Below are 13,235 nucleotides of genomic sequence, written 5' to 3'. Positions count from 1 at the left end.
ACAAATGGAGGAAAGTGTGTACAGATGGAAAGATCTTGTTTAGATCACTCATCTGTTTCTTTGACTCTGAAGTATGCCTTCCTGCTCTTACCTGCCACACAATGTACTTGTTCACCACCTGAAATTTATTATTAGTTAAATTTTTTCTTTGACAGTTTTCCACATGGATGTTATACACACTGACTAATTTCACCCCAGACTGTCTCCTATTCTGAAATTCATGCCTATTCATTTTGTTTTCAAACCACTAAGTTTAATCAGGGCTGTATGAACCTACTTTTTGGAGCTTGGTGGGCTCAGTAGTGGATACTCAACTAAAGACTTACTCTCCCTCTCCCAGAATCTATCGATAACCAATAGTTCATCTATAATGGGCAGGTCCTCATGAGCTCCTCCTTCATCCAGAAATGGTTATTGACAGGGCCAGTTTGCTGTGGGACCAGTGAAGGTACCCACAGTCCATCTGTGTTCATGATTGCATTAGCACAGAATCTACATCTTCTATACTTCTATCCTTGTATTCACCAGCTCTCATGTACTCTCTATCCCCTTTTCCACAGCATTCCCTGAGCCTTACAGAAGGAGGTAGTATAACTGTCTTGTCCAGGGCTGAGTCTTCAGTCATCACCTATTGTTGGCACCTTGAGTAGCCATAAGTCTAGCTTCACTACAAGCAGAGACTTGTCTGGTCAAGACTAAGCATGGCTTTTGTCTATGTGTATAAACATGGATATCTAAAAGGCAGTTTGATGCTCTGTTTCTATAGTTAAACAATAGAAGTAAGTTCCCTCTAATGAGCCTTTTACTTCCCTCGGGAATGGGTTATTAACAAGGGTTACAGTACCATACATGGGCCTTAAATCCAAGCACAAGTTTATCTGTTTGTTACCTCCAACAGTCGGGCACTGGTGTGTTTATCTTTCCTATCAGGCTGCTTTTGTGATTTGGAGTATTTGCAGTTGGGTAAGAGAATGGAACCTTTGTCTCCCACTAGCCCTCACAGCACATTCCAGTACTTTGAAAGTTAAAGAGCAGGCAGGAGGTTTCCAGCTCAGCTTCAGCCCCCTTTCTCTATATGTGTGGTGTGCTCAGCAATAGGATATTAGACTCTAGTTGTGGTGAACAAACAAGAGGCCTGACAACTTCGATAGTTTGAAGGCCTTTGGGGGCCTCCCTGAACAAGGTCTATTAAGTATTCCATGCCTCTAACTGGAAATCTGTTTAGTTAACCCACTCCTTCTGGGAGGAGAATTATCCCTTCATCTCTCTTTTCTATTTTTCATGTGGGTCACAAGTAGTAGTCGTCCATATGTCCTTTTTACCCACCCTTCATTTGTTTTGTTTTCCCTGCCCTATACTTCACCATGCCAACCTTACTACCTGCCTTCCAACTCCAACCTCTCGTCATCCCCACTATTTCCTCCCTTAGGGCAATGCATCCTACCAGCATCCCCTTCCTAGTTTCCTGGCTTCCCAAGCTAAACAAACAGAACTAAAGAGTTAAAGCTGAGATCTGCACATAAAAGAGAATGCAACATTTGTACTTTGGGGTCTGGATTATGTTGCTTGATAAATTTTTTTCATTTCATCCATTATGAGCCAAAAAGCTCATAATCCCAGTTTTCTTCATATGTGAAAAATTATATGTATATAATTTATATTATCTGTTCATTAGTTGATAGACATCCAGCTGAATCCATTCCCTAGCTATTGTAAACAGAGCAGCAATGATCATGGATGTACAGGTATCCCTGTAGTAGGCTATCACATCCTCTGGGCTTATACCTACAAGTGCTATGCTAGTTTCTATGGTAATTGTAATTCTAGTTTTCACTACTTTTTATTTTTTTGAGAAACCTCCAGATGGATTTCTAAAGTGTCTTCAACCATTTGCACTTCCACCAACAGTAAATAGTTCCCCTTTCTCTACAGCATTTGTATTAATGATGACAGCCTTTGTAACTGAGGTGAGATGGAATTGGGAAGTAGTTGAAATCTGCATTTTTTTCTGATGGTTAAAGATGCTGGACACTGTTTAAAGTGACTCCTCACCATTTATATTTCTTCTGTTGAGAACTATCTTTATTTCTGTAGTCATTTTTAATTCGATTATTTTTTAAAAGGTGTTTAGTGTTTTCTGGGGAGGTTGCTTTGTTTTTTATTTCTTTGTATATTCTAGATAAGAATCCTCTGACGTATAGATGGCAAAGATTTTCTCCCATTTTGGGCTGCTTCTTTACTCCATTGACTGTTGTAGAATATTATTTTATGATGTGTTACATTTGTTTATGCTGTGGATTACTTTCTTTAATGATGCAAAGACGTGTTGCATTCGTTTATGTTGCATTTGTTTTACTCTCTGAAGCTGTGATTCTTTGCCTGTCTAAAACACCTGATGGTCTAATGAAGCGCTGAATGTTCAATAGCAAGGCAAGAGAAAGGATAGGTGGGGCTGACAGGCAGAGAGAATACATATGAGGAGAAACCTGGGAAGAGAGGAGGAAGGAGAAAGAGAGAACAAGGAGAGGAGGACACTAGGGGCCAGTCACACAGCCAGCCATGGAGTAGAAGTAGAAGTAAGAAAAGGGAAAACCCCAGAAGCAAAAGATGGAATAATTTAAGATAAGAAAAGCTGACTAGAAACAGGCCAAGCTAAGGCCGGGCATTCATAAAAAAGTAATAAGCCTCCATGTGATTTATTTGGGAACTGGGTGGTGGTCCCCCAAAAGAGCCAAAAGAGCAAGAGTAAGACAACCAACCACAACTGACAGTTTCCTTTGCTGTAGAGAAGGTTTAAGTTTCTTGAGACTCTTTGCAGATTATTAGTCTTACTCCCTGCACCATCAGAGTGCTATTTAGAAACCCATTGCCTTTTTTCCTGTAACAGTTTCAGAATATCAGCCCTTACATTTAGGAATGAAGTGCTGTGTAGGGTAAGAGATACAGACCTAGTTTCATTCTTTTGCATGCTAGTACCCAGGTTTCCCAGTACTGTTTTCTAAAGATGTGATTTTTCTCCAATGTATGTTTTTTGACAACCTGGCAGCTTTAGTCAAGGAGTTATATTTGGGTCCTTCATTCTATTCCACTCACCTATGAGCCTACTTTGGTTCCATTACCCTGGTGCTTTTATTACTATAATTCTGTGGTATAACTTGAAATCAGATATTGTGTCACTCCCTACAATATTCATTTTGTTTAGGATTGTTTTGACTGTTTGGTCTTTTGTGCTTCCATATAAACCTACAGATTGTTTTCCCCCCTAAATCTATGATAAATGGACCTGAAACTTGGAATTGCATTGAATCTTTAGATTGACTTTAGTAGAAGGCCTTTATAATATCCATATTCCACGAGCTTGGCAAGTCTTTTCATCTTCTAGTGTCTCTTTCAATTCCTTTCTTCTTCTAGAAGAAAGATTTCTTAATTTAGTAAAATAAAGATTTTTGATATATGCCTTTACGGTTTTCTGAATTTCATATTGTGATATCTTCCTTTCATCTTTAATTTTTTTGTCTCTTCTCTCTTTTGCTTAACTAGGCGAAGGGTTTGTAAATCTTATTTATCTTCTCAGAAAATCAATTCTTCATTTCTTTGTTTCTTTATATTAGTATGTTATTAAATTCTACCCTGTTATTAATTATTTCTCCGTATCTACTGCTCCTTGATTTTCAAGGCTTTGGGTACGTCAATAAGTTATTTGAGATCTTAATTTCTTTATGTCAGCACTAAGAGATATAAAAGTTACTCTTAGGACTGCCTTCACCGTATCCCATACACTTTATTTTCATTTGATTCTGCAATTTTTAATTCCCTTATTAGTTTCTATAGTGACCTATTCATAAATACTGTCTTATAGAATCTCCCTGAGTTTGTGTGCTTTCTGTATTTTCTTTTGATGTTAACATTTAACTTTGTTCTATTGTGGTAAAAGAGAATGTGAGATATTTCAAAATTTCTATATTAGTCAAGATTTGCTATGATGGCTATTCTTGCTTGTCAACTTGACTACATCAGCTGGGTACACCTGAAGTGGAAAGACACACCTTTAATCCTGGTCTTTTGAGATGGGAGGATCTGGGCCACACCTTCTAGTAATACTGGTGGTAGATGTCAAATCTAAAGTAGTAAGTAGAGAAAAGTCACACCATCCTCAATAAAAGAACAATCCATGAACACAATATTGTAATTCTAAGCAGATATACATGAAGCACAGCTGTAACAAATTTCACAAAATAAGTACCACTTGTTATAAAGCCTTGGATTGATCACAACCTCCACTACCACCATCGTACTGTACAAGCATCAGCACCATTACCATCATACACGAACACGCACACACACAAACACACACACACACACACACACAAACAGGCAGGCACATACACATGCACACATGCAAGCATACACATACAGCTCAGCCACCCACAAAAGACCAAGAACTGAGAAAACATCACAGATAATAATTTTAAAAACTGTCCTTAGTGTTAAACTTAGCCCGAAGGGAAAAGGGAAGTTATTTTGCATTATCCATCATTAGATAACTCAGTCTGTAACAGTCACATCTGTGGGCTGGAGATAAAAACTAAAGACCATTTCTAAATCTGTTCTTATCACACAGCTCACAAACCTAGAAAATTGTAGCTTATTGGTAAATTTTAGATGAATAAGGTTTGATCAATTACATGGGTAATTCTTTTATTAATTTTATAATTTTTTATTTAGAAATAATCTTATTTTACATATCAAACCCCCAATTCCCTCTCCCTCCCATCTTCCCATGCCACCCACCAACCCCTCACCCTATGCCCTACCCACTCCCCAAGGATATTGAGGCCTTCCATGGAGGAATCATCAAAGTCTGTCACATCATTTGGGGGAGGGCCTAGGCCCTCTTCTGTGTGTCTGGGCTGAAATAGTATCCCTCCATAGGAAATGGGCTCCCAAAGTTCATTTGTGCACTAGTTCCACTGTTATAGGTCCCATAGACTGCCCAGGCCTCCTAACTGGCACCCACATTCAGAGGGCTTGGTTTGGTCCAATGCTAGTTACCCAGCTTTATGACTGGGGTCCATGTGCTCTCACTAGGTCAGGTCAGCTGTATCTGTAGGTTTCTCCAGCATGGTCTTGACTGCTTTGCTCATCCTCCATCCCTCTCAACAACTGGATTTCAGGAGTATGGCTCAGTGCTTAGCTGTGGGTGTCTGCTTCTGTTTCCATCAGCTACTGGATGATGGCAATTAAGGTAGTCATCAATTTCATTATAGGGAAGGGCATCAAAGGCCGCCTCTCCACTACTGCCTAGATTCTTAGTTGGGGTCATCTTTGTGGATCTCTGAACATTTCCCTAATTCCAGATTTCTCTTTAAACCTATACTGGCTCCCTCTATTAAGGTATCTCTTTTCTTGCTCTCCTCTATTCCTCCCCTGATTTGGTCTTCCTGATCTCCCATGCTCTCTTCCCCCCTCCTCTTCTCCCCTTCTCTTTTTCTTCCCTCTCTCCCTCCCCTCTCCTCCCATGCTCCCAATGTGCTCAGGAGTTCTTGTCCTTTCCCACTTTCTTCAGGGGCCATGACATGGGTAATTCTAGATTGTCAATATGGAGAAAGAAATAGTACTACTGTTCCTTAAATATTAGTCTTCTAAAATATGCTGGTAACACATATTCAGATAAAAAGTAGACAGCAGGTGAGATTTGTCAGCAGTATTCTGGGTAGGAAGAAAAGCATTGATAATACCATAGCTTTTATATACTTAAAATTGTGGTTGCGTATCATTGGCTTTCTGAGACTATTAAGTCTTAATTTCAGTGCATCTTTATTTTGTCCATATTTAATTTATTGCAAAAAATTCTGTTATAAAAAAGTGTAATGTAATTCAAAAGTGTGGGTCTTCACTGGTTAGTTAATGGACTACACAGAAGTCTCAGTGTCTTTTCGATTCAGCAAAATATTATAGTTTTAAATTGTAATGAACCAAATATGCATTTTGATAGAGTTGACTCTGCAGCCTCCAATTTAAATTCTGAATAATTTCATCTAAAATAGCCTCTTCATATTTGTTCATTTTTCAACTTCCCCAAAGATCAAGAAGGGTTTCCTTTTCTCCAAAAGCAATTACTAACAGCTGCTGCTTCCTCGACACTGCTCCATGCTAGTGAGAGCCATTACCTCCCAAAGCAAAACTCAAAAGAATAAAATCTGTACAGATTCAATCAGGCTAAAAATAATTGATAATTCGCTTCTTCAGAAAAATAAGACAATTTCATTCTTCTTTATTGGGCTTTGTTAGCATCACTTAGAAGTGGTTTTGGGCAAAAATGGGAAAGCCTAGCTAGTTTCATTTTAAAGGGCAAACAAAACAGTTTCACTAACTCAAGTGTAAGTAGGCAGTTACTATTGTTCTCTTTTGAGCAGAACCTAAAAGGCATGGATCTCTGTGTTATTATGTTCTCTATAAAGAGGAAAAGTAAGTTGGAAAGCAAATACAAGGAGCCTATATTGATGATGTGATAAATCATACTTACTTTCAACTCACAAAGTGATGGCAGACTATTCATGTCACTCAGAACAAAGGAAGGCAAGCATCTGGGAGAGCTGTGTATTAGTTCAGGATTGTATTAGAAATTACTTACATTATACTAGTATAGCATACGATCATGTGATACCTAAATATCTCAGGGAACTAAATATAAACCTCCTTGCTACTTAAGGATTTGCAAAACGATGTTTTCCACTTATTATGAAATGAAATTTTTTAGTCAAATGCCAGAAGGAAAACTACAATTCTGTTTTTTGTTGTTTTGTTTTGTTTTTAAGTGACAAACAAGAGAAGATTAATGTTTATGGAAACTGATATCTGACTTACATTTTCTATAATTACTATCCATAACATCATTTTTATGACTTACTAAAGAAAAGTGTTTTTTCACAGGTTTCTGGAATGTACAGTATGGATGCAGTTCAAGCCATGGCCTTCGATGGCTGCTACCATGACAGCGAGACTGACGTGGACCAGACTTCATTCTCTCTACACTCAGAAGAAGACTCCATGAGAGCCAAGTTCACAGGAAGCCCCTGTACAGATTTGTCTCGGATAAAGAGAAAACCTACGGGAGGAAACGTTGGTAGAATCATCCTAGAGAACAACCATGCCATTGATACCTATTCTAGAATTGTATTTCCCATCGTTTATATAATATTTAATTTGTTTTACTGGGGTTTATATGTATGAAGAGGACTTTTTTTGTTTGATGGCTTTTCTCTTTGCAGAACTTAGGACTTTGCGAGTCCTAAATAAGTGCTCTACCATCCCCAGCATCAAGAGAAATTTTTAATGTAAACTTCTATTGGGGTCAGATGGTGTTATTTACCTCCTGGATATGAATTGGACGATTAAACTGGGATAGAGCCAGTCATGTCTCTTGGCCGAAAGAACATGTAAAAGCTGGTTGATTTACAGTTAGTGCAATGTTCAAAGTCTTGGAAAATTTGGCTATAATCTATAAATAAAGCACCATGAAGGTGGTATTACGAAGGAAATTTTTTCATCAGGAATGAATCCTTTGTAACTATCTTATTCTGGCTACCTTTCACAAAAATGATCTTTTTTGTAATTAGGAAATAAAGCTGGACTATGGCATTTATTCAAGGATAACTGGTTTCTTAATGTCTGCCAAGTGACAGATGACTTTGTCCTAAGGGAGCACTTCCATCTTCAAGTGATTCCATCCACACACAGCCGAGAGCCCCGAGAGAGTCCTTTCTTTTATCTCCAGCCACATTTTCTATATATTATATTTCATAAATTACTGAGTCCAACATGGAATAAATTAGTTAAGCTTCACTCGGTCTTTATTTGTAAAGTCATATTCTCCGTCAGTCATGAGTAACAGTATTTGGTGTTTTATAAATGAGGTATAGGTTTCATAACTTCATTAATGCTTTTATTAGTTACTTTTCTGTAGCTGTGATGTAACATAGCAATCAAAACAACTTTTAGAAAAAAGAGTTTATTTGGTCTTCCAGTTCCAGAGGGATAAGGGCCTATGATGGCCAGAGAAGCATGACAGCTAGCAGCAGACATGGTAGCAGGAGGAGCCAGATGAGAACTTACGTCTTCCAACCTTAAGTACAGTGGACTGGAAATGGCTCACATCTTTAAACTCTCACAGCCTGTCCCAGTGATGTAATTCCCACAACAATGCCACACTTGCTCCAAACAGTGCCATCGACTTGGGACCAAATGTTTAAATGCGTATGGAAGACATTCTCACTCAGACCACCATAGTGTTTGTCTAAATTTTATTCATAAAATGTTCCCTGGCTGCCTACATGTACTTTATTAACTGTTACATACTAAAAAAGAGAGAAAGAAATGGCCTCTTCTTCCTCCCCTGAATGTACAGTCATGAAAGAAAGGCAAACTATTTGAAAAACCCATTTAGTGGTGGTGAGCATGGAGCTCTATGTACACTGTCCTCAAAGGAGGGTGTTGACTGAGGAAAAATAGCATCCATGAAGAGACTCTCAACCTACAAACAAATGACCATTGTTTGGACATCACACCCAGCAATGAAATTGAGTGAAATGTATGTATCCCAGACTAATTTTCATTGAGAGAAATAAATCAGGTCAAGTGGGCATTGTACAAACGCTTTTCCATCGAAAACCTTCCCATGATTGCATTTATTTTTCAGATTGGCAGGGTACATGATTCAGTGTCGGGTATTTTGGTTAAAAGGCACGATTTAGAGCAAATCCCTTGGCAGGAAATCAGAAAAAATTTCCCTTCTTATTTTGATTGCTGAAATAAATTAAAAGAATAAATTTATAAACTGGTCAGTTTAGTGTATTGTGTTTTATTTTACCACACAGTCAAATAAAATGGTTTAAGTTATTCATTGTCAGTTGAAGAAACAAATTATTTCTTGCATGACTGACAGTAACATTGCTTTTGCCTCTTATGAGACACATAGGTTTCAGAAAATTATCTCTCTCTTCTGAGTATGAAGGACAAAAAGAAGAATTCTTTCTATATTATGGCTTCTCTGGTATACATACTAATTCTGAGAAACTTAATAGTATTTCCTTAATTATTTGGAATTGCATTTTTTCCAATTCTTTCAAAACTTCTCACAGGTTGTATTCTCCCAGGATACTATCCAAAAGTGAGCTAATATTTATTCTAAACTTTATCCATTTAATTGTAAATAGATGAAAATTCAACTTTTTGATTATGTATTTAATGGCTATTAAACTTGATTTAATAAGGATACTTTTATAGGGTTATATTTTGGAAATACGGTAGAGATAAAATCGTAGGTGGTTGAAGATCGATAACTATTAATTACTGTAGTAATAGCTGGATTGTGTGTACGATTTTGACAAATTCTGTGTGAGATTTAAAAAAGGAAATAATTTAGAAACTAAAGAGCCCCACTGTTCCCTTCATCCAATCTTCGGGCTCTTCAGAGATGTCTGGTTTTTACACACTTTGAATGCGCAGCTCCCACAATGCCTAACGCTTCCCCTGAGCATATTCATCTCACTATTTTAAATCAGATGAGTCACAGGATACACTTGAGATCTAGGCTAGAAAAACAGGCCTCTGTCACACTCCACATAGTCTCTATATTCTCTCAAGGGCCATCAATGCACAACTGTTGGTCAATCAAATGTAACTTTTGCTAATATCCAGAAACACAGGCAGTATATCTTCCAGTACCAAATGTCTAACACTTAGGAATAAAAACCATTTGCTGCACCAGGGAATTATCAGACCACTCAGAAGGAGCTGCAAGGGTCTTAGTGGGTATGGTTCTCATCGGGCCCACCATTTGTGAAACAGAATTGTTCCCGGAAGCTTCATTTCTATCAGGGAGACACAAGACTTCTGGGTAGGTTCTTATCTCAAGAAGAATGAAAGCACGGTTGTCTGGAAAATGTATATGTGACACAGAACATGCAATAGTTGCCTCATTTCAATTTTCCCTTCATTTACTGAACACAATCCTCAACAGACTGTGCATGAGTGTTCGCTGAGGGATAAGCCTGGATTTCAGGACATAAGCTGCTTTGTTGGACTTTTTTTTTAAGCCAGCCAGCTTGTAGACCTTGCCTAAATATAGAAATAGGCAGGTTTGTAAAGACTACTCAAGGAATCCTATAACAGCATCTATTTGAACAGAGCTTCACTATTTAAAGTAATGAATAGCAACTGGTTAAAAATATGTCTTCCAAAAACTAGACATTTAATGTTTTAATTATATTATTAGAGGTGTTTTTAGTCTAATTATACTTGGATTTCTCCATGTTTTATTACCATAAAAGTTAAGTTTCAATTCCAGTGTTTTTCTTTTACTTTTTATTTTTTATTGAAAATGGATTCTTCTCTCATACGATACATCCCAACCACAATTTCCAGCCCCCCCCACCTCCCTCCTCCCCAGATACACTCCCAGGATGTCTCCCATCAGAAAAGAAAGAGCAGGCCTCCAAGGAACAAGTAAGCACTGCTAAGGTTCTGGGTACGTCTCAGAGGTAGAGTACTTTTCCTGGCATGCCAGGGGCACTGTTTGGTTTGGATACTAATGAGAGCAGACCTGGCTGAATACTATTAAAAAATAGAAGGCTGCTAAGGTTAAATTCTTCATTCTCCCTCTGAGTCGGTGGTGGGTTTTACCAATCACTTAGTCTCTTGCTGTCTATTCCCTCACGTGCTGAGAAGCTGATACAATTCTTTCCCAGGGATTTTGTGTTTACTAGTAATCTTCATGACAAGCCTTTAAAAATGAGGCCCTGTGGGCGTTGGCGGTGCACACCTTTAATCCCAACACTCGGGAGGCAGAGGCAGGTGGCTCTCTGTGAGTTCAAGGCCAGCCTGGTCTACAGAGGGAGTTCCAGGACAGCCTCCAAAACTATAGAGAAACCCTGTCTCAGAAATAAAAGGAGGGGGGGGGGCGGAAAAGGCTAAATGCCTCCAGTGTGTAGCTTTAACTAAAATTTCACGTGAAAGACCCCATTTGGTATAGTCTTCAGTTATCTCACTAGAATTTATGCAACTTTTAAAGAATAAATAGGATTGCATAATTTTCTCTTAGAGTCCTTTTTCTTTAGTTAGAAGTTTGTTCCTCATAGACTGTCATGTCAGTTCCTGAGTTCTACGGCTTTGAGCAGTTGGTCACTTTTCGTTCTTGGTGATTTTTAAAATACTTATTCATTATTTTATGTATGCATGTGCATGCCTGAGTGTACATATGCACACCACCTGCATGCAGGAGTCCTTGGAAAACAGAAGAATATGTTGGATACTCACAGAAGTGGTATGAGCCATCCATCATGGTGCTGGAAACTGAACTTAAGTCCTCTGCACAAGCAGTAAGTGTTCTTACCCACCGAGCCATCTTTCCAGTCCCCATTCACGAAAAAATTCAAAAGAAAAACAAAAAAAAAAAATGAACCTACCATCCTGATGCTTGGTTCTATACAATCTTACTTACTTCTTTCCAAGTGCCCCCAAAGATGACCATAAGGTACCTTATGAGGGAATACATCTCATTTTACATAAGAACCAAGAATAAGTCAGTCTCAAGGCTTATGGATAGCATGATCAGTAACAAGACACCTCAGTAAGGAAAACAATCATATGTACACCTACTGTTTTGAGCTTATGGAGAATGGAAGTCTGAGCATTTAATAGGAAAATGTTATGTAGTCTAGAACACTTTGCTATAGGCACAGACTGCAAAAGAAGTTATGCTATAAGCAATAAAGAGAATAGGAAGGCTAACTCAGTTCTATAAACACAAGTAACAAATACTTGGTAATCTCAAGATGAACTATCCTCTGTGGATTTATACAAATACATGAATATGTAAAATATTTCTAATCAGTGATAGCACATATTTATCAAATAAAACATTTTGAGTTCCAGAAAATTTATCATGTGTAGAATCTTTGAGGACCTCGGGTTGGGTCATTCTTAAGCAAATCTGGCTTTTCTGAAGTTTATAAAACTACATTAATTATCATCACCAAGGGCATTAATTCATGCTCCGGAAAAATTTTTGGATGCTACGTAGGATTTGTCAAATTCCTCTCAGGCGAAAAGCTCCTCTCAGCTTTGAGACACTTTTGCTTACTCTGTGTCACTGGAGGCTCACAGCATCTTTCTTGGGTACCTGAAGAATGAAGTAGTTTCACAGCTACAGAAACAGAAGTCTAAAGAGAGTAAGGATAGGCAGCTTGAGTCTGAACGGGCTGTCTATCCCACATGTACATGTTGGAGCATGTAGCACGGCCTTTGGGATGAGGTTAGATCTCGAGGGTGGAGCTCCCACAGATGGGGTTGATTCATGCCCACACACACGCATGCACGCACACACGCATGCACACACACACGTGTATAAATCCCAAAGAGCTGCCTTGCCCTTCCAACCTGTGAGGGTGCTCACCAAAGGGCCTCATTTACCAAATGGGTTGGGAACCCACAGCAGACACACTGAAATGCAGAATGTGTTGATCTCGGAACTCCCTGGCTCCAAAACAAGGTTTCTGTTGCTTGTAAGATAGGCAATCAAACCGGGCGGTGGGGGCACACGCCTTTAATCCCAGTACTCGGGAGGCAGAGGCAGGCGGATCTCTGTGAGTTCAAGGCCGGGCTGGTCCGACAGCCTCCGAAATAATAAAGAGAAACCCTGTCTCATAAACCCCCCCCCACCAAAAAAAGATAGGCAATCAATAACATTTTGTTAAAGCCCCTTCCTTTCAACAAAAGACAACCAATGGGCTTTTGATTCATGTTCCAGGTCTGAACAGTTGTGTTCTTTAAAGCTAATTACTTGAACTCACTCTTTCTCAGTTTCCTTATATTAAAAAGTCAGCGTAGTCAGGAAACAAAAACAAAATAACATAAAAAAAAACAACAACAACAAAAAAACCCCACCTCACTCAGGTTTGGTGGTGGCATATGCCTTTAATCCCAGCACTCCAAAGGCAAAGGCAGTTGAATCTCTGTGAGTTCGAGACCAGCCTTGTCTGGTCTATAAGAGCTAGTTCCCAGGACAGCCTCCAAAGCCACAGAGAAACCCTGTCTCGAACCACCCCCCCAAAAAAACAAAACAACAACAACAAAACACCTCACACCTAATGTGTTCTTATCAAACCCCTACCCTCGATGTCCAACGATCAGTGAGAAAGAGGAGTCGGAAGATTTAAGAGCCAGCAGTGGATGAC

At 38.8% G+C, this 13,235-nt stretch overlaps 1 protein-coding gene across 1 annotated transcript in view; it reads left to right on the top strand.

The window, feature by feature from the left end:
- Positions 1-7,348, top strand: part of Gabrr3 (gamma-aminobutyric acid type A receptor subunit rho3) — a 50,034-nt gene extending 42,686 nt beyond the window's left edge. The window contains exon 9 of the mRNA XM_005076751.3: positions 6,934-7,348. Within this exon, the coding sequence (XP_005076808.1) occupies positions 6,934-7,233 (300 nt within the window). The 3' untranslated portion in view covers positions 7,234-7,348. The remainder of the gene's footprint in view (positions 1-6,933) is intronic.
- The last annotated feature ends 5,887 nt before the right edge of the window (positions 7,349-13,235 follow it).

Source organism: Mesocricetus auratus, unplaced genomic scaffold (genome assembly GCF_017639785.1).
Source record: "Mesocricetus auratus isolate SY011 unplaced genomic scaffold, BCM_Maur_2.0 Super-Scaffold_100008, whole genome shotgun sequence".
NCBI classification, from domain to species: Eukaryota; Metazoa; Chordata; class Mammalia; order Rodentia; family Cricetidae; genus Mesocricetus; species Mesocricetus auratus.
The sequence above is the reverse complement of the archived record's forward strand: the minus strand, read 5'-3'. Positions and strand labels throughout refer to the sequence as shown.